The sequence below is a fragment of the Dipteris shenzhenensis genome, chromosome 33 (assembly GCF_047967505.1).
Source record: "Dipteris shenzhenensis isolate YYH24624 ecotype China chromosome 33, Dip_SZ_1.0, whole genome shotgun sequence".
NCBI lineage: Eukaryota > Viridiplantae > Streptophyta > Polypodiopsida > Gleicheniales > Dipteridaceae > Dipteris > Dipteris shenzhenensis.
Window position 1 is genome coordinate 21,737,643 of NC_141628.1, and position 21,500 is coordinate 21,759,142.

Genomic DNA, 21,500 nt, shown 5'->3' on the forward strand with positions numbered 1-21,500 from the left:
ACAGTTAGTTCTTGCCCTACCTTGTACAACCTCTCTAGAATGACCACACCACCCATAAAACCTAAGTCTGTAGCTAGAAGGTAAGCTTCTCTGCCATTAGGCATAGTTAGAAAATAACCCACAGGAATTACGTCCTTGATAATAGCTTGGAAAGTCCCTGGCAAACCCTTCTCGAGCATCTTCACTGGGTCGAGATCAATGTTAGTTGCCTCTTCTTCTGCTTCAGCGCGCCTTTGCATGCTGTTATCCCTTCTGTATGCACTAAGATGCCTGGTCCCTTCCACATTGGGAGGCCTTCTTGGTACTGCCTCCGTATCCCGTCGATCCATTATCTGGGCACTTCTATCCGCTGCACCTCGGCCCATGATTCAAGCAGACGATTCAAGCAGACGATTCAAGCAGACGACAGACATGGCCTTGTCTGAGCTACTGCCTGAACGTGTTGGGAAATCTTCTGCTCTAACTGACGAATTCCAGCAAAGAATATCTTCCCTTTTACCAATGCATCAAAATCTCATCGACCAACAGTTCTTCCAAAATCAATAGACCCAGATTGCATCAAACAGCTTAAGGAGCCACCAGCTAGCTCCAGAGAGAGCCCGGCGGTCTGAAGTTTGGAAAATGAAGCAATGGTTCTCAATACAGAAAACTGGAACAACAACTAGGAGGTAGCAGCTAGCCTCATTTTGAAGAAAAATGGGGACGCTGGGCATAAAAGACTGTAAAGGACAATGACGTACCAGGCGCAGATTCGGATAAGAAGAAATCATGAGGTGGCCTTCGAGCGCACCATTCAAACCAGTGAAAACAGAAATCTGCATCAAACAAGCCTACTATGTTTTCTGGCAAATTGTGCTATATACCATGACCATTGCACGCCGCTTCCGAGCATGTCAATCACGTAGTCAAATAATCTGCACAGGTCCTTCAAACGGATGAGAAAGTAAGAAAGACCGCATGTTATTTTAATACCTAAGTGCAAGATTAAGGTGAAGCGAAGACCATTCATGATTTACTATGTGGACAAATAACTCGGTGAGCGAACCGTCAAAACTTTTTGCCAGAATTTATAGACCTAGTTTTCTGCTCCCGACTGCCATGCCAATCTTGAAGCTCTTCCGCTTTTGGGCTGTTGATGGGGGCTACAAGAGGGGAAGGAGATGGCGAGGAAGATGAAGAACTGAGAGGGTGTTGATTTAGCAAGAGGGGATCGTGGAGGATGGGGGAGAAGGAGCTGGCGCCTTTAATGGGCTATTGCTTTTGAGATCCCCTCCTAATCCTCTTCCATCTTCCTAAGATTTAGCAAGATTAAGATAAGATTGCATGAGCTATCACCTTCACAACCTATAGAGAGCTTGCACAACCTAAACATCATGGTTGGATTGATTTTGCGATTGCATCCTTGACAATTCTTCCCCTATGGTTGATAGTGAATGGGAGAGGACTTGTGAGAACATTCTAAAACAAGATGGCATCATTATTGAATTTTATAAGGGATTTTGGCATGTCATTTAGGATGTTTTGGTTAGTATGCTTCATTTTATGTGTTACAATGGTGTTCTATTAAAAGGCATGACTAATGATTTGAGTTAGTAGATATTGCTGTGATGCCCATCAGGGAAGCATCAAGGCTCCAAATGAGGCAACATTGAGCCTTGCAACAGTGGCTACCTCTCTAGCCAAGAGCAGATCAAGCTCCCTCTCATTGCTCTACGCTAGGTCGGGGACGAGGCACACTACAAAAGAGGAGGAGGGGAAGGAGTAGGACAGGGTGAGACAAAGGTCTCTTGTAGAGCAATGGGTGCTAGGGACTAGCCAAAGAAATGAAACTTCGTGATCGATGATGGCAGATAGATTCTGAACACAAGAGTCGCATTGTCATTGGTGTAGAGACAATAGAGGGAAGAGGATGGAGATGTAGGCATTTAGCAAATGTAGATTCCACCCCATAAGATCCATAGCTTGTAATGGGTGGAATCAATGTCAAGAATTAAAAATCTTGACGAGGCAATAGCAGATTGATGGCCAAAAGTACAGTGGACCAATGCATATTTTACATAGTTTCCACGCACACCAAATATTTGTGAAAATTATTTTCCCCTTTCATAGGCATATAACCATGATGGATGCCCCTTGGCCTCCTTTGCCCCACTCTGTTCGAGTCCTCCTAGCAATGCCTTGTGCCTCCCCTTGCCTCATGGAAATAGTAGCCCTCCTGGCGAGCATTTGCTCTCTGCCCTACACCGACCTCTCCTCATCCATTGCTTCAACTTGCCTAGCCATGTGGTTGCCCTGCTATCCACCAAGATTCCTAGCTATGGTGAAAGGGAGGTGGCTCAAAAAAGTTTCCTTGTGCCCCTCGACCCTGTGTACATTAGGTTAGCTACTTGTTAAATTATGCTAGTTTCATTATTACTATACATTGTGTTAATCGGAATCTTATGTCAGAACATTGTGGTTGATTTAATTATAGAAGTGGATCTCCACTATCTATCCTTTTTTAAATAATAGATCAATTGTTTGAGAGCCTGAAGGATCTTTACAAAGGCAGTGCTAAATAGACTGAGTAGAACTAAAGAAAATCAAATATAAGAGGCATCAACTTCAAAAATACTCCTCCACCATTGATTCAATGCAATCCCTCTGTGGATAGAAAGAAAAAAAAAGAGAGTAACGAGATAAAAAAACTTCAAAAAACAAATTTAAAATTAATGGTGTTCATCAAGATTAGAGATCAATGTATGCAAGAAAGCATAGCATCCTAATCTCATCCTAATGAAAAGGCCGAAAAAGAGCAATAAAGAGAGAAAATCATAGCATCATAATCTCATCCTAATGCAAAGGCCAAAAAGAGCAATAAAGAGAGAAAATGTTTTTAGAATTCTCTAGAATTCAAGAAAGCATGGTATCCTAATCTCATCCTAATGCAAAGGACAAAAAGAGCAATAAAGAGAGAAAAGGTTTTTAGAATTCTCTAGAATTCAAGAAAATGCAAGAGGAGTGCTTACTCATTTCAAAAGGAAAATGCTAGTAATAGCATTTCAAAATGTCCCATGACATAAGCCACTCTACGCAAATATCCATGTCACATGATGCAAGCTTCTAGAAAATTTTTAATATAAAACGCCCTTCTGTATATTAACCTTTGGGTATTAAACTACTTCCTTATGTATATATAAATCTGTAAGTAATTGAATTAATAAAAACCCATCTGTTGAACTCACGTGACAGGGTTACATATGACGAGTGACCCCCCTGAGTCAACCATGACCTTACAGACTCCAGAGCAGCCTACTAGTCAGGAACCTAGTAGCCAGGTCCCTACTCACCAAGAACTTGGTCATGAGACTCTAGAGCAGCCCACTAGTTAGGTGCTTGGAACTGAAGAGCAAAATACTGAGGACCTTGCTACTGAGACTCCAGTCTTAGAGCAGCCTGTTAGTCAGGACCCTGGTAGTCAAGGGCTTGGCATTGAGGACATTGGTACTGAGTAACATGATGGCTGACGGCTTTGTAATCACAAGTTTTGAACTTCTATGTAAAGCGAATATCTAATAAAAAGTTTACTACTTTTTTGTTTTCTTTACTCTCATTATTGTGTATAAAGATTGTTTATGAGGGCCATTTTATACTTAATGGTGTATTTTAAACTTTATGTCAAATGTATTTTTATAGTTAAGGGTGTTTTTTAATACCAAGTGTGGTGTATATGTACACCACTTACACATAAAAGGATTTATCTACACTACCTTTCTAAGGGCTTTATGTACACCACCTTTATAAAAGAAATGGTCATAAAGGTGTGTGCACACCACTTATACATAAAGGTGCTTATTTACACCACCTTTCTAAGAGAATTGGTCATCTATTGATGTTCTTAGGTGATAGTAGCTCAATTCACAAGAAGTTATGAAGATGTTTGTGTAGACCACTTTGTAAGAGATTTTTGTGAAGTTATGAAGATGTTTATGTAGACCACCTTTGTAAGAGATTTGGTTATGCATTGATGTTCTTAGTACTTAATCATCAAATCTTTTGTTTTGAGTTGGCAAATCTAGTTCAAAAAACAACATTACTAGTATATTCAAAAATTTTGGACTGTTTTTTAGTCCATTTCTCAAATTGGACTTTACACAAGTCCAAAAATTTTGAATAGTGTGTAGTAATATTAGCACTTACTAATAGTACTAAACTAGCAGTTAGTAATATTCGCACTTAGTACTATCTAGCATTTAGTAAAATATTTAGCACTTAGTACTATGTAAACATATTTAGTACTATCTAGCATTTACTATTTGGTACTATCTAGAATTTACAACAATACTTAGCACCTAGTACTATTTAGCATTTAGTACTATCTAGCTCTTATTGATATTTGGCACTACTAGTAGCAATTAAGCCTTAGTAATTGAGTGATAGAACTTAGAAAAATAATGATGGCACTCTAAGTTTTAAATAACTTATAGTTTTTTGGTTTGCTGTCTAGGTTTAAATAATACTGATGGTTGATTGATTTTGTAGGCAGAATTTTTCCTTTATCTCAAGGAGGAGCATCCTTCCATAGATATTGGTTTCCGTTCTTTTTAGAATCTGAAGCCCTATTTCATTAAAAAACTAAAGGAAAGGAATACTTGTTGTTGTATTTACCATACAAGAATAGACTTGTTCCGATTAGTAGTGAATTCCATGAGGCAGAATAGCACATTGTTGCATGGAGATATGTATGATTGCTTATGCAAGGTTTGTAGGCCCAAAGGGGAGGACACATGTGTTTCCCACATGAGCAGTTGTTCTTTTGTGTCTAAAATGTGGCGTTCGGCAGTATGTCCAAAAGAAGAGGATGCTGAATGGCACAAGCTTGAATGCTTATTGCGCAAATGTGACAAGTGCCCACAACCGTTGTTTTGCCCATGTGAGTTGGATGATGCAAATGGTGCATTGATAAGATGGAATACGTATGAATATGTCATCGAGGATACGTGAAAAGGTGATGCAAAGAAAATAATAAAATTCTATACAAGGAAACTCTTCCATCCATCATCATCCCTCAATACTTGCAACACTTAAATGTGTTTATCACTCACAACTTCCATAGTTACTGGCAACACTCTCAATTCAAAGAGTGCACCACAAATTTTCCTGATGATGTGGTGCTTTAAGTTGTTGACTTTGCAGAGAACTATACATTTCAAGTGTAGAATGAGGTTCAATCAATGCATTGGCATAATGACCAAGTGACCATCTTGGTTGATATTTGCTATTGGAAGGAGATGAGCGAGATAAAAAAGCAATCCATCTTTTACATTTCAGATGACAAAGAACATGACACACTATTTGTGTAGTGCTCATTGCTTTATGCTCCACCATCTGAAATGGTTGGTGTTTAAAGGCTTTAAGTTTAAAAGATACTGGGTTTGGTCAGATGGGGTAGCATCTCAGTTCAAGGCCGCTCGCCCATTTTACTTTGTTGCAAGGTAAGCCATTGGACACTACCCCCTTATTTTCTACATCACGTTGAAGATGTCGCATATTTTAAAATGCAATATATCTGTTGTTTGTTATGCTAGGTATTGCTCTTTGACTGGCATTCAGATGATGTGGAACTTTTTCAAAAGTGGTCATGGCAAGGGAGAACATGATGGGGTTGGTGCAGTCATAAAGCATGCACTAACCAGTGAGCAATTGGATGTAAATGGTGCAAAGCTACAAGATGCACACGATGTTGTGGAATGGTTGGCATGGAAGATGGGAGATGATTATAAACAAAGTCTCTTCGTAGAAGTAAAGGTTGGTGATGTTGATAGGTCTAAAGCATGGAACCGCTAGACCATCAAAGGAAGTCGTTCAACACACTGCATATTGGGTTTTGATAACAAAGATCCCACACAAGCCTTGTTTAGACATTTTTCATGCTTTTGTTCATTCTGCATGGATGAAACATGGGATAAGTGCACCAATTTATCTCATGCAAGTCCATGGACCTTGAACAAGTTGGAGCCCATCAATGGACAGACTGCATCAGACATGGAGAAGGAATCTGTAACATATGCGATGGATAGAGACCAGCTGGTTGACATGCTTCAAATGGATGACCATTTTGCAGTACTACGGTCCCCTACAAACGAAGATAATGAGGATTATTATGTGGTGCTATGCTCAAAATAAAAAACAGTCCTCATAGAGCAAGAGACGGATGGCTGGGGCAATGAATTCAACATTGGGGATCAAGTGGCTTCTGGAATCTCTTATGCAAAAATCCCAAAATGCAAAAGCAATTATGTATTACTAAAAGATGCACCTCCCGCTATAATGCATGTTGATGTGGTGTTGGCGATAAAGTTCCAAATGTTGCAAGCAAAGCATAATGTTAAAGGACAAAGAACGGTCTATCGTATACCCTAGGAGGTGCACGAATGAATCTTGGCAAACATTTCTCTATAAGAACTGTTGCTGAGCATGTATTTTTGCAATGGCTCTTACATATTTTTGCACACATTTTGTATTTTTAGCTGCCCCTTTGGGGGCTACTTTTTGTAATACAAAGACATCTTGTTTCCATCGAGGATGCTCCACAGTGAGGAACTATAATAGTTTTCAATACAATTAGTTTTAATTGTGTACTATTATATTATTATTATTTAGGTACTGCTATCATATCATACTATTAGCCCTATTTTTTAGTGATTGTGTATTATTGTAGTTAATTTTGTAGTCCATATTAAGTTTGTTCTACTATCATATCATACTACTTATTACTATTTGGTTAGTACTATTTAGTACTATGTACTACTATCTTAAGTAACTCATCTACTGTTAATTGAGAGAGAAGAGATTGAGAGAGAGAGAGATAGAGAGAGAAGAGAGAGAGAGAGAGAGAGAGAGAGAACCATTGTACTATTGTCATATCATACTACTTAGTACTATTTGGTTAGTCTCAGACATCCAAAGTTGCTATTTCTTTTGGGCCGTACCCTACATCTGTAAGGTCTCGCTAAATCCAATAAGTATGGGAGCAACTGATCTGATAGCTCATCATCATTAGGATCTCCGTCATAGGCGAAAGGAGTTATGCAAGAATCGGCTAGATTTAATGCTTCTTTCAAAGGAGTGTCATCAACCAGGAGTGTGTTCATGGGATCATAGTCAATGTCATGCACAGCCAATGTACTAAATGGCTTAAGCAAACACAACTCATCCACTCGCGTTGGGTGGCGGAATTCTTCCCTTGTACAACAATCCTCCTGTGCAAAGTTGAATAGGAACTTGAACTCCCTAAACTTATTATATCCCAATTTTCTTTCTATCAAAGACACTATGGGACTGACATTTCTCCTTGCCATACTACTCCATGTAGTGATCTCAAAATTCTCCGACAAAGATTTTATGAAATTGATCAATTGTGGCCGCAAAGAGATGACATGGTTGCCTAATGAACATCACCACCTTGGGCCATTTCAGGAGCAGTCTGCCACCACCTCTTTAACAATATTCCATTTAAATCAAGGATTAACAACTTTTTTTGAGGCAGGACATGTTCAAAGTCACCTAGAAGCAACAATAACACATATACAAATCCATCATATTTGAGTTGATGAATTGCAAAAAGAATTTCATTAAAGAAACAAGGAAGATAATTTGCAAAAATAATTTCATTAAAAAAAAAAGAAGATAAATTGTAAAAAAAACAAGAAGATAAATTGCAAAAAGAGTTTCATTTAAAACTTGCGAGACTAGCTCTCATACAATGTCATTTCATAGACGATCTGGTCCTAACATTTGGGGTTGGGCATTTGCTAGGATCAATCAAGTATGACTTAGTAACTATTTAACTAAATTTCCTCTTCTTTGTCCCTGTAGGGGGAAGGCTACCTAGTATTGTGTCATCCTCCATTTGCTCTCCATCAAAGCTGTAAGCCCTAATATAATCTCAGCTGTCTCAATGACCCTCTCACTGCTATCTGTGTCGAGCTTTTCATATCTCTGTGTTCACCCTTGTTGTTCTTTCCAGTCAACTCCCCACCACCACCTATGTCTTCGTCCTTGTTGTGGTTTCCCAGCAAGTCCTACATGTCCAATCTTGCTATTGCTTCTTCCTGTCTGGTTGCTGCAGATTTTCTTCATCCAAGTTCAGCAGATCATCTTCATCCATGTCCAGACAGGAAGAAGCAATCTTGCTATTGCTTCTTCCTGTCTGGTTGCTGCAGATTTTCTTCATCCAAGTTCAGCAGATCATCTTCATCCACCAAGTGTTGACCGTCTTCGATGTCTCTAGTTAGATTGTCTACAAAGAAATAAAGTCAGATCATAAATGCATTTGAGGTGCTGTACACAAAAGACTATAAATATGCATCTTCACAAAAAATACATACCCTTCTTTTCCTCTATATTCTTGCTTCTGTACAATGACCGCACATCATATTTCTTCTTGTGTTGTATGTGGCACTTCGTCTTAGTAAGAGCTTCCTTAACTGGCAAACTTTCATCTGCTGAAAAATATATAATACATGAATAGATGCAATATATAAAATAGGAATAAATGAAATAGATAAAATAGGAACTTATAAAAATAAATACCCTCTTTTGGCCACATAGGAAAAAAAAAAGTCCTACCTCTCTCCTCTGCAACTTTCAGGTCCCCCTGTGCCACTGCCTGCTGCTTTTTAACTTTGTCCAACATTTCATCCTTGTCATATTCTTGATTCCCAACATCCTCCAAGGAGTTGTCATCTTCCAAACGACTTCCATCGAATAGTTGTTCATTGTCTTCTTTTCCACACAAGGCATGCCCCTCTACCTGTTGTTCTTTCTTGGTGTCTATGAACACATTTGAAATGTTAGGAGTTTCACATTTCTCAATTTCAACAGCTTTAGCTTGCTTTCTACTAGTCTGCAACTTTTTTGGACATGGTATTTCAGTGTCTTTACCTATTTGTGAAGGAAATATGGCCCTTGAGGGGTCCCCTTTAGGGGCAAGGGACATATTCCAACACAGCCCTTGTGACTGATGGGGACCCCTTAAGGGCCATATTTCCATTGGTTGTGTTGGAGTCCAGATGTGTTGGTACTAAATAGCACTAAGTGCTAAGTGCTACTAATAGTGCTAAATACTACTACTACTGCTAAGTACTGCTACATAGTACTAAATACTACTAATACTGCTAAGTACTAAACAGTACTAATGCTAATCCTAATACTGCTACATAATACTAAGTGCTAACTAAGGTATTAAATACTACTAATACTAAATAGTACTAAGTGCTAACTAGTGCTAAATACTACTAAATACTACTGATACTAAATAGTACCAAATACTGCTAAATACTACTGATACTAAATAGTACTAAGTGCTAACTAGTGCTAACTAGTGCTAAATACTACTGATACTACTAAATAGTACTAAATGCTACATATTAAATAGTACTAACTGCTAACTTAGAGTGCTGAAGAGTAGATGATAAATAGTATTAAATGCTAAATAGTACTGAATGCTGAATAGTACTAAATGATGAATAGTACTAAATACTAAATTATAGTTCTAAAAACTAAATAGTACTAAATACTAAATAGTACTAAATAGTACTAAATGCTAGATAGTGCTGAATGGTACTAAATGCTTAGTAGTATTTAGCCTTTTAGGCTATCCTTTTAGTACTAAATGATATATATAGTACTACATGCTAGGTGGTGCTAATATTACTAAATGTTGAACAGTCCTAAATGCTAAATAGTACTATATTCCAAGTACTACTAAATGCCAAATAGTGTTAAATGTTAAATAGTGTTGAAACACATAGTACTAGCAGTGCTATATATTGCTAAATAGTACTAAATGCTAACTAGAACTAAATGCTTAGTAGTATTTAGTATTTTTAGCTATCCTTTTAGTACTAAATACACAGTACTAGTAATGCTAGATAGTGCTGAAACACAACTATACTAGCAGTGCTAAATAGTGCTAAATAGTACTAAATGCTTATGCTTTTAGTACTAAATGCTGCGTAGTGCTAATATTACTAAATGCTGAACAATCCTAAATGCTAAATAGTACTTGATGCTAAATAGTGCTGAATATTACTAAATGACAAATACTACTAAATGCCAAATAGTGTTAAATGCTAAATAGTGCTGAAACACATAGTACTAGCAGTGCTAGATAGTGCTAAATAGTACTACTGAATGCTAAATAGTGATGAATACTACTAAATGCTAAATAGTACTAAAGTCTAGATAGTGCAAAATGTTAAACATTGCTAAATGCCAAACAATTCTAAATCCTAAATATTGCTAAATCACATAAACAGTACTATTTAGTACTAAATAACTGCCTTCAAATGTTGAGCATGTACAATATTTTATTACTCTATTGAGTAATAAGTAATAAGAATAAAAGAGTGAAGAAAATATACCTGCTTTGTCAAAGCCCATGGTAGCCAATCATGCATTTGACACCAATACATTGCAGGATGAATGAATACATTGCAAGTTCTCATAAAAATGGAATGCTGCACACATGATGTGGTATGTGTGCAAGCATGGTGCAAAAAGCACATCAATAGTCTCTTGAGAAAATCCAAGCCCACAAAAAACACACCTGCACATTTATTGAAAGGGTAAGTGTTGGGATAACTATGGTTAAGGGCTTGCTCTATGGTGCATGTGTGCATCTAGGGGAGTCACATGTGTGTGTCTGTGTGTGTGTGTTGTAGAGGCACATCTAGTGCTATGATGTTTCTAGTGTGTGACCTAAGTGATGATGTAAGCCAAAGGCCCCCACATGGGAGGTTCCTTTGATTTGGGCTAGTCCCACTAATGTAGGGGCTGATTGCCACTGATATAGGGGAGGTGCCTACACCATCCTCTCTTTTTATAAAATGGAGGTCATTCCTTCATTCTAATACAATGGATTTTGCCTCACTTATGCTCTCACTCTTTGTGCCATGATGTATCTCTTCTATCCTACACTCTTTTACATTTGGTATCAGAGCAAGGTCAATCCTACCTAGCTCCTAGAGTCACCTAGAGCCCAAGATTTCATATTGTTCATCACCTTCATTTCGTTTGAGCTCTCTTATGGCCTGACCATTGGAGGTGCCATTTCTCAACATCTAACCGTTAATTTTTAGAGCGCTTCATGTGGTAGCTTTATCTAGTTAAGGCGCATGTCTTCACCATTGGGATCTGCACAATGAGGCCTTTCCTTCCTGTGCCAACACTCAAACTGCTCATGGAAATTTCATGCAATTCAGCCTTTCGGAGCCATATCTCGTCAATTACTTTGAGGGCGTGTTGGGCAACACTCTTGGGAAGGTGCTGATGAATTTTGGTGGACAATGGTCCAAAAAATACTGAGAATAGGGCAAAAGACCAGTCGAAAAAGGCGAGATTCCCACAGACAATTTTTTTGCCTATCCTCTCTTGAGGATCTTCTCTGATGTTAGGCCTTTCATTTGTTTCTAAAAGCCCCTTGAATGCCCTTATCTATAGCCTCAATTGCACCCTCCAACTTCAGATTGTTCGATCTGGGGGAAATAATCAAAATATGGTAAAACCTTGACCATCCCAAAGGTTTGACCAGTCAAAAATTTTATTCTAGCTAGCTACACTAATAGATCTCTATTTGACTAAGTATTGACTCCGAAATGGACTCCACAAGTGTCATGGCACTTGTCATTTATGGTGATGTCATGTAGGATGGAAAAAAGAAATACCTGCCTGATGTATTTCATGTCCCGAACATCACCAAGAACCTGGTTATGAGCACATGAGTAGCACAAGTAGTAGTGGGTTGAATGTATTTGTAGATCTAAACACTTGTTTGGATTTTGAAGTAGATAGTTTGGCAAGGGTTAATCTCATTGAGGATGAGATTGAACCATAGCCCATCATTGATATTGGCAAAACTATTTTACATATTGGCTCATTCTCCTCACCTCACTTAATTCTTGTATATGTGGGCTTGCAAAAAAGCATTGATGTTTTTGTTAAAATTATGTGCTTTGGTAATCATGGGCAATGTTTGGAAAGCAATGATGTACACCAAAATCTCACTTTCTGTATTCTCTGTTTTGCATCTAAATATGCGTCTAAATACGCGTCTAATTCCCAGTGTAAATGCACTAATAGACGCGCTAATACACGCATAAATAGGCACGTTGAGAAATGCAATGTTAGACGGGCCCGTATTTTCTCAGTGTAGATGCACAAATAGACGTGTTAATACACGTGCAAATAGATGAGCTATTAGACGCACTATTAGACACGCTCGTAATTTCTCTATTCAAGCAACGCCTATAGACGTGCCCGCTATTTTGCGCGTCTATCAAGCGCATCTATAGTTGCTTTGTGTTGTTGTGTTATAAATGCGTCTATACATGTGTTTAACGATGCGTCTATCTGTTTTTTAATATTTTTAGTAGAGCATCTATTTATGCGTCTATATGTGCATCTATACGCACGTCTGTCTGCTATATAGACGTGCTGTTAGATGTGGGTCTCTAGACACGCAAATAGACATGCAAATAGACGCGCTCGTAAGTTTTTTTTAAGTTCAATAAATGCGTCTGTGTGCACGTCTGTGGATGCTTTGTCTTGTTATGTGAGTTATTTAGGGACACTAGAATTTGACATTATATGTCTATCAACATGATGACTAGTTTGTACACAATTGAATTTTTGCAAGGTTTCATGCTAGAGTTTGTTAAGTAGGCCTCATTTATAGGTTTTCTCACTATAAAAACATGTGAATAGTCGATATCCCCATAGAATATATGTCATGAGAGAGATGTGTATCAATATGTACAATGTGTGTATGAGAAGAGCTCAATGTTCGAGTGAAGAAAACAACCAATACTAATGAAATTTTAATAAAGACCCACTTTTAAACTTAGATTATCTATTATAGCCTATATGTTTTGCTGATATGATATATTGAGACTTGATACATTAAATATAATTTTTTTAAAATTATAAATATAGTAAAAATCTTCATGGGATAAAAAGAGAGGACTTAGATATTCCACTTCTTGTTGTAAGGGCAGATAATTTTTATTTTAATTCTTTTAGTCTCTAATATAGATCACTATTGAAAAGAGAAAGGAGTCCCAATTTGTACCTTAGAGCATCTCTAAGGAGCTTTGCTCATATGATATGTTATTCTTATTTCAGTTACCATCTTATGGTATGTGTCTTCTTGAAATATTTTGCACAAATAGCATATTAATAACAATTAGTCTTTTTGTTCTATTTATGATTGTTTCAAATCTTGAACATGAGGTACCACTTTATACCTTGCATTATTTTTGGAAATATTACTCACATGGTATTCATCCATGATGAATCGATATTGGGGGTGCATTGCTATAAAAAATTGCATGCAATATGCGATGAAGGGGGAATATTTAAAGTCCTACTTACATGCAAGGCCTACATTGTGTTTCCTTTATTAAAAAATTGACTATTTGATTTTTTGAATTAAGAAACCCCTTATGTACAGCTTGTTGATGAACCCATGTCATAATGGTTACATATTTTTAGGTGCACTTCTCTAGCATCGAATATCATATTTGTGCTATGCTGCATTAATCTTATCAAAAGGTTTGATTGATATTCACATGATATATAATGAATCTATAGCTGGGCATCAAATATCAAAATGATGTTATGATGCACTCTTATAATAAAGTTAGCAATATTTGCACATGATATAGTGATCTATGGTGAGTCAAATATCAAATTGTGCTATAATGTTTCTTATTTAAAGTTTGTGTCTATTGTAAGAACTTAATCATGAGTTCTAATGAATACCGTCTATTGTTAGAGCAAGGATTCTTGGAGACAAGGACTTTTTGAAATGCAATATGGTTAAAAGCTTGACTTTCCCTAGGGGAAGCTACTAGGGCATCATCTTATCACAGGAGTAATATTTCTAATTGGCTATTGAAGAAGAGTATAAAAGCGCAACTTAGTGTTAAAAGTCTAGGGTATGAACTTGCCATGTAGGAAGAGGATAGGGATTATATTTTTGTGTGGCGATTAGGTGATCATCCTCTGAGAGGTCACTAAGCAATATGTAAGATAGCACTTAGGTTCTTCGGAAGGGGTTTTAGTATCTTGAGGAGGTGTAAAAAATGTACATATATGACGGATAAGGGATAGTTAAAACCCATTTTGTTGAATGCATTTGATGTCCCAGCAAAAACCGAAGCTCCCGAGTGATCAAGCACCTTGTTTTAGTGCCCATCCATGGTTGCATTTACAACAATGGGACTCACCACAAAATGGTAGCCATCACTCCAACTTAGTGATCCCAACACAAGTTGACCAGACATGGGACCAGTCACCTTGAGTTGCATGGCAAACTTCAATTTCTCCCCCACCTCTTTGAATTCCAATTTGGAGGGCACCAGCACCACCTGCACGGCTGGAGATGATAGTGTCACCTTTGCCTCGTATGTCGCGGGGCTCCCAACGTTCGTTAGCGTTCTGAATATTGATACAAGTCCTTTGAGCTCTGCAACAGCTATGGAGGGGTAGTTAAGATTGAATATTTCTCGAGGATCGCTAGGGCAGTTAATAGTCTTGTTGCCTAACAATTTCTGCAGCTGCTTGGATTTTATCCCGTCTCGGCAAACGAAATCGATAAGATCATCAAAGTCGGCATCATAGACAAGTCCCGGGTCCAATGCCTTTAGTGGGTTTATTTGACCTGCTCCGTAATTAAAGGGACCAGCTAAAGTTGCTTCTGGTGATGTGGTGATGGGTAACCCAGATTTGTCCATCGTAGTAGCTGTTCAGCAAAGAGGTGAAACATAGGCATCAGAAAATATAATTGATGAGAAAGTTTCAAATATGGAGACGAGTAATAAGCTTCCATATAAAACGTGGAATTGTTATAGGTTCGTCGAATTATAGGAGAAACTCGAAATTTGGCGGAATCCAAGAACGAGTATATATTATATCAGCAAGGGCATGGACGGAAGTCGAGAGTGATTTCAAGGAATCTAGATAATATATATCCTCCACAGGCTTTGGCAGATGCTTCTAGGAAGCTTATAAAGGTACCTGTTGTCATGATCGCTGACTTGATTGCAAATGGGCTCCAAGATGGAAACTTTGCTTTTATCAAAGCTGCTAGTCCAGTAACGTGAGGACATGCCATCGAGGTGCCAGAGATGATATTATAATTCACTTCTTTGTCAGCATTCAGAGCCACAGGAGCCCAAGCAGCAAGAATGCTCACTCCAGGGGCTGTAATGTCGGGCTACATGGATGAAGCATATTAGATTAAGTAGCTTGGATGATAATAAACAAGAAGATATGTGCGTAATGGGAAGATGGATGATCACCTTGAGAATATCTGGAGCAAGGGTGCTGGGTCCTTGAGAGGAGAAGACCGCCATCTGGGGTGCGGGTTTGGTAGGCAAGAGCGTGCTGGTTTTCATAATGGTAGCAGTGGGAGACCTGAAATGTCAAGAAAGCATTGAAGCTGAAACTGAGCTATTTGAATCTGTTCTAAATTATATGCTAGATGATTCGATTTTGGAATCTAAAGAAAAGTTGAAGCATTGCTCAAATTATGTGTAAACAATCTAAGAACTGCCCCGGATGAACTCACATGGTTGAATTTAAGTAGGCAGTAAGGTTGAGTCCCTCAGTCTGCCCAATGATGGTGCTAGGCAGAAAGAAAAGCCCAAGGCCTATATCTTTGACGAGCTCGTCGATGAGAATCATGCCCTTCCCTCCCGCTCGTTCAACTTCTATGCTCTTATTAACAAAACTGTCGAGTGGGTCTGGGGGTTGCATGCAAACCACGATCTTCCCGCTCACGACTGCGGGGTCTAGGGCGTTTTCATGGCAGAAACTGCAAACATAATACCACCCCGCATTTAGATCCTTAGACATGATAGTGATTCTTGACGAGAGATTGTTCCCGATCACATCCCTGCTGCCGATACAAACCTTGCATTAGCCTCCGGAATTCCTGCAAGGCCAGCCGCAGCTCCCATCACCAGACCTTTCATTTCGTTCTTCATATCGAACTCATTTAGAGATTGCCCCTGAATTCACCATGACGGTTCTCTCTGGTCAGTCTTCCCGCTAGATTCAATGGTGTTAATGTCGTGATCAACTGTAGCAAACAGCTTCGCTAATCACAGTTTCGATTTTACTGCACCAATTTAATTACCTTTAATCTCATCCCATTGCCGAGTACAACATCCGAATCAAATTCGCGATCTATCGAGCTCGCTCCCACTGTCATGATCCACGGCGCAAGATTGACAGCCGTTGACGGAAGGCCTGAATTACCAGCTGAACACGACACAAAAATTCCTTTCGATGCAGCGAAAAAGGACCCCACCGAAATGGCACCGTTGAATAAGATGGATTCTGGGGGAGTCCCGCCAATCGACAACGAGAGAAGGTGTACGCCATCGGAGATAGCATCATCGAAAGCGGCAAGCATGTCGGCATCTGAGCACTCGCCGAACCAGCAAACTTTGTAAATCGCCAGCCGAGCATTCGGAGCTCCGCCTCTAACATTGCCCGTCCCCATATCCAAGAGGCTCGCCCCTTGGACGATCGCTCCAGCGGCTGTCGACGCAGTGTGCGTACCATGTCCAAAAGCATCCCTGGGTGATCTGAAGAACGTTTTGCCGGTTGCATTGAGAGGACCGTTGTCTGCTTCCCAGCCTTTGGAATAGAATCGGGCGCCGATGATCTTTCTGCAAATCGAACGCCGATGATCACGAGGGAACATGTTTCCGGGATCGAAATACATTCATATTTCTTCTACGCAAAGAAATTGCACGGATTGATGCACTGAACACAAATCGCTCTACCTATTGCAGTTCGATAAGGAAAACGAATCTGATACGACGCATTCTCCTTTCCAGCTTGGCGGTACTGGAGGCATGCCAGCATCGTTGAAACTCTCAGATTCGGGCCAAATTCCTGCATAGCAATGGATGTCAACAATACTATATTGGATAGTACTAGCTACTATATTGGATCGAAAGCTAGTACTACGACACAAAGGAAGTAAAGAAGTGCCAGAAACTGCTTTACCGCTATCAAGCATTCCGATGATCACATCCGCCTCTGATGAATTGCTGCTGCCGGCCATATTGCTTGCTATTGACAAGCTGTACGCTTCGGTCAAACCCAAGAAGTCCCACGATCTGGTTGTGTGGACTTTGTGACTTCTGCTCGCGAATATCGATACCACACCGGGCAGCTCTATATGAGAAACAAAACGGACGAGTGAGCAGGTTTGAAGAGTTAGGGGGAGGGCGGAGGGGGACAGGGCAAGATGTCGCCGGTATTAGGAAAATTTACTCGATAAGGATGCTGCATGGTTCGGATGGAGTTGGGCAGCAAACCCCTGGAAGCTTCTTGTATAGTGATACGTAATTGCGCGCTGGGCAGCCTCGATACTGCGCAAACACAGACACTGAATCAACAAACTGTCCATTGACAAGCTTCGAATTCCTAAGCGACATTCTAACATAGAGGAAGATGTAGATATATTGAAGGGGATCAATTTTATTTCACCTTCCCATTGCAGATCGAAGGATGTCGTGATGCTGAGCGATCATTGCTTCGGTATCGTACTCATGGGTCTTTGCTCCCAGGTGCACGACGTACGTCTGTGGCGATATCAATCCACAAACCAGGCAGAATGGAAAATGGAAATTACGTAGGTTCCCGCAAACATTTCAGTTGCAGGCCAAAACACTGAGACTAATTGCTGCGAGCAAGTTTGGGTTTGTCAAATTAGCCTTACGGCAGAACATTGAATATGCGTATGGATAAACGTCAATCAAAAGTCACCTGCGTGCTGGCGGAGCTATCAGCTACAGCAAACAAGAACGCAAGGGCTGGTGATAGCAACCATAGTGTGGAGAAGAAAGTAGCGTGTCCCATGATGGCTCGGTGCTGTATTTCGATGGGCACAACTGCAAAATGTGGATTAATGTTTAATGTACTGGGCTAAGCTCCATGAGTGGACGTTAATCGACGTCGGCAAGACAAGAAAAAAGTTGGATGATGATGAATCACGAAAAACTTTCGAAATGTGCAATGCAAGTTATGGGAAATGGAACTCCCCACGATCAATCATGACATGCAAACGCACACACGAAGCAAAGTGAATACAATCTATGAGGCAAAACTGATCGGGACAGGGCTGATTACCACAAGGTTGGACCGATCTTTGGCCGTCCTGAAGAACGGATGAAGGGGATTAATAAGAGTCCATTGATGTATTATATGTACATAACAAATCGTTGCTGGATCTCATTACATTGTTGCCGGCCTCCCCCCGTTGCTTCCACTTGTCCTACCCACACAAAATGGAAACCTCTACATGTTGAACTTTCCGCCTCTTTGGAATACGCTTTGAGAATATATCCCAACATAGACGGCAATCGAGTATGTAACTTTTCACCATTCTCTAAAGCATATTTCCTATTCATTATAGTCTTTATTTAGGGAATTTCTAGTTTTTATTTAGGGAATGTTCTATATAATAGCCCCATCGTGCTATCTAAGAAATGTGAGTTTTAATATGGAAAAAGAACTAGATTTTGAGTTTTCTCTATATAGAGAATTACCTTTCCTAGATAATGCTATCTAGCAAATGTGAATTGCATTCTACATTTCCTACATAAGAAATGAGGTCCTTTTCTAGGAAAGTAGGAAGAATGTATCTTTTCGTGTGTAATCATTGTAATTGTCTACATGGAAATGAGTTGTTTATTTAAGAAATAAGCAAGAACATTCTATACTCGATGTAGGAGAGCTTTTGTAATATTAAAAGTACAATGATCATTGAAAATATTGAACCAATATCTTTACATACATAGCAAGCTTGTAAATTTATTTTATAGGGTAACTATGTTCATCTTATCTGTAAAATGATATATTATTTATTCTATACATCCATTTCTAAGGACAATCCTTGAATTGCCAAACGTGTAATGAAAAAAAATATGTCAAATTGACTTTAAATAAAACTGTCAACTAAAAGTACAATGCATGATGTCAAAATGATATTCAAATGAAAATCTCAATTATCTCATGATTTTTAATAGAAAAGTAGTACTTAAGAATAAGAAAAAGTATTTAAGGGTAAATAAGGTCACAGGCTATGAAATGCATGTTGCGCAATGGCAAATTGATTTTTGAAATGGTTTCTATAATGAAACTATAGCTCAAAACAAATTTTCACTAAGGCAAGATAGATATATTTTTTAATTCAATAATCAATGACTAATCTCATGATTTCTAAGACCAGAAGGAAAAGATTGTGGGTTGAGGAAAGAAATGGCATGTATCGAAATGGAAATAGAAGATAGTTATTTTTTAATTTGTATATTTATTTATTTAGATTATATATATATATTTATTTATTTTATTTTTCTCCCCCCCCTCTCTCTCTCTCTCTCTCTCTCTCTCTATCTTTATATATATATATAGATTTAGATATATATATATGTTTATTTGTTATTTATTTATATTTATATTTAAGTATACATTTATCTATTTAAATATATTTTTATTTATCTACATTGATATATATTTGTTATTTTATGTATTTATATTTATATTGTATTTCTAAGATTAATATAATCTATTATATTTATATTTTTATATTTAGTTCTATATATTTGATGTATATATATTTCCCCCCCCCCCCCCCCTCTCTCTCTCTCTCTCTCTCTCTCTCTCTCTCTTTGTCACTGTCTCCTCTCTCTTTATTTATTTGTATATTTATTCATAGATTTGTATATTTATATATTCATTAATATATATTTGCTCTATATTTGTTATTTTATGTATTTATATTTATATTGTACTTGTAAGATTAATATAATCTATTATATTTATATTTTTATATGTTTAGTTCTATATATTTGATGTATATATTTTACCTTCCCCCCCTCTCTCTCTCTCTCTTTGTCACTCTCTCCCCTCTCTTTATTTCTTTGTATATTTATATATTTATTTTAGATTTCTCCCCCCCCACTCTCTCTTTCTTTGTCTCATCTCTCTCATCTCTCTTTGTTCTCTCTCATTTTCCTCTTTTTGTTCTCTATTCTCTCTTGTCTTTTTGCCCCACTGTTTGGGATGGTGCCACAGGGCGGTCTCTGCGCCCCGATCCCTCGCTGCATTGTTTGGGATTGCGCCACCTAGCGGTCTCTTTGCGCCCCGCTCCCGCATTGCACCACCTAGTGGTCTCTCTACGCCCACTCCCCCGCTGTTAGCCGCCACCTGGTCGAACGACTGAACTACTCCTCTGTCAACTGCCACTAAACTGCTCCACTGGCCTCTGAACGACTTCTCCTCTATATGACTGCTCCTTAGGCACTGACAGTGACTGCTCCTCTAAATGATTGCATTGACTAGCACTGACACTGACTACGTGCTACTTTACTGTCTGCCACGTGTGCGCTGTACCTGCCGTGCCTCTACCCTTTGGTCAAATCCATCCACTGACATAACTCGAGCATTCTCAAGCGTGGTGGGATCTATTTCCTTTGATCTCACATACCTAGAAATGAAAAAGCTCCATCCATAGATGGTTTGCAAGTTTAGTAACTCAAGGGAGGCACGTAGAACAGCGAAGAATGTGAGTTGTGCTATCATGATTGGTGGGAGCATTCGAGGTGGCAACATCAGGCCATTTAGGTGATAACTTTCTCGAGTCTTGAAGCGCCAACCATCGGGCTAGTTCTTGGTTAGTGTAACCAAGTTGTACCACCGACTTATAGCTTGTACTCGTTGGAGAAACAAAAGGGGATCGGCAACCTCGTCGTCTCGGTCATCGAACCCCCAACCTCTGCGCAATAAGATGAGATACTTCACGGCCTGGCTTACCACCGGGGCCGTGGCCATGCTTGGGATTCCATCTCCACCATAAGCTTATATACTAGTTTTTGGTCTCGAGGCTATGATAGCCTCTCCGCCTCCATGCATATGTCGAATAATTGAACTATGGTGTCGCAAACCTCCAAGGAATTGATGGGAGCTTGGTGAAAAGCGGACGCTGACAATGAGCCGCTCAAAAGATCGAATGGGCCGGTAGAAGTCCTTCTGCAGAATTCTGTCATTGAAGTCCATCAACCAGTGAAGGTTCCGTTGGCTCCGTTCTTCCTGTATACTGCAATGCCCGGCCCTGTGATCGTGATGGCAGGGCGACCCTTTTTTCCAGAGGGCTTGATCCGTGGAGCCTCAGAACTACTTCACTAAGCCTCCAAGACTAGGACGTGACAAGATTGCAGTTTCCGTCGGTTTTTGTCCATGGTCGCGCGGTCTCAATCAGCTACTTCTTCGTCGTGTCCAAGCGAATCGGGCTCTGAGCTTTTGCATAGGAGATGCTAAGGAGGGTCTTTAGACCTCCATGGGAGCCTGGACCAAATGGCTCAATGGTTAGGGCTCACTACTCTCTGCATCGGCGAGCAAACTCCCTGAGCGCAGATTTCTAAGCACCGAGCATCCCC

At 39.2% G+C, this 21,500-nt stretch overlaps 1 protein-coding gene across 1 annotated transcript; it reads right to left on the reverse strand.

The window, feature by feature from the left end:
- Positions 1-514: 514 nt before the first annotated feature.
- Positions 515-20,895, reverse strand: LOC147879826 (subtilisin-like serine-protease S). Its single transcript, XM_087371610.1, has 14 exons — positions 20,766-20,895; positions 17,830-17,954; positions 17,551-17,645; positions 17,335-17,432; positions 17,065-17,235; positions 16,839-16,950; positions 16,184-16,721; positions 15,958-16,055; positions 15,614-15,859; positions 15,345-15,459; positions 15,061-15,259; positions 14,271-14,785; positions 741-815; positions 515-607 (listed from the first exon to the last, which is right to left on the reverse strand). Exons 1-14 carry the CDS (start codon positions 20,893-20,895, stop codon positions 515-517), a joined length of 2,610 nt encoding a protein of 869 aa, XP_087227736.1.
- Between the last annotated feature and the right edge of the window lie 605 nt (positions 20,896-21,500).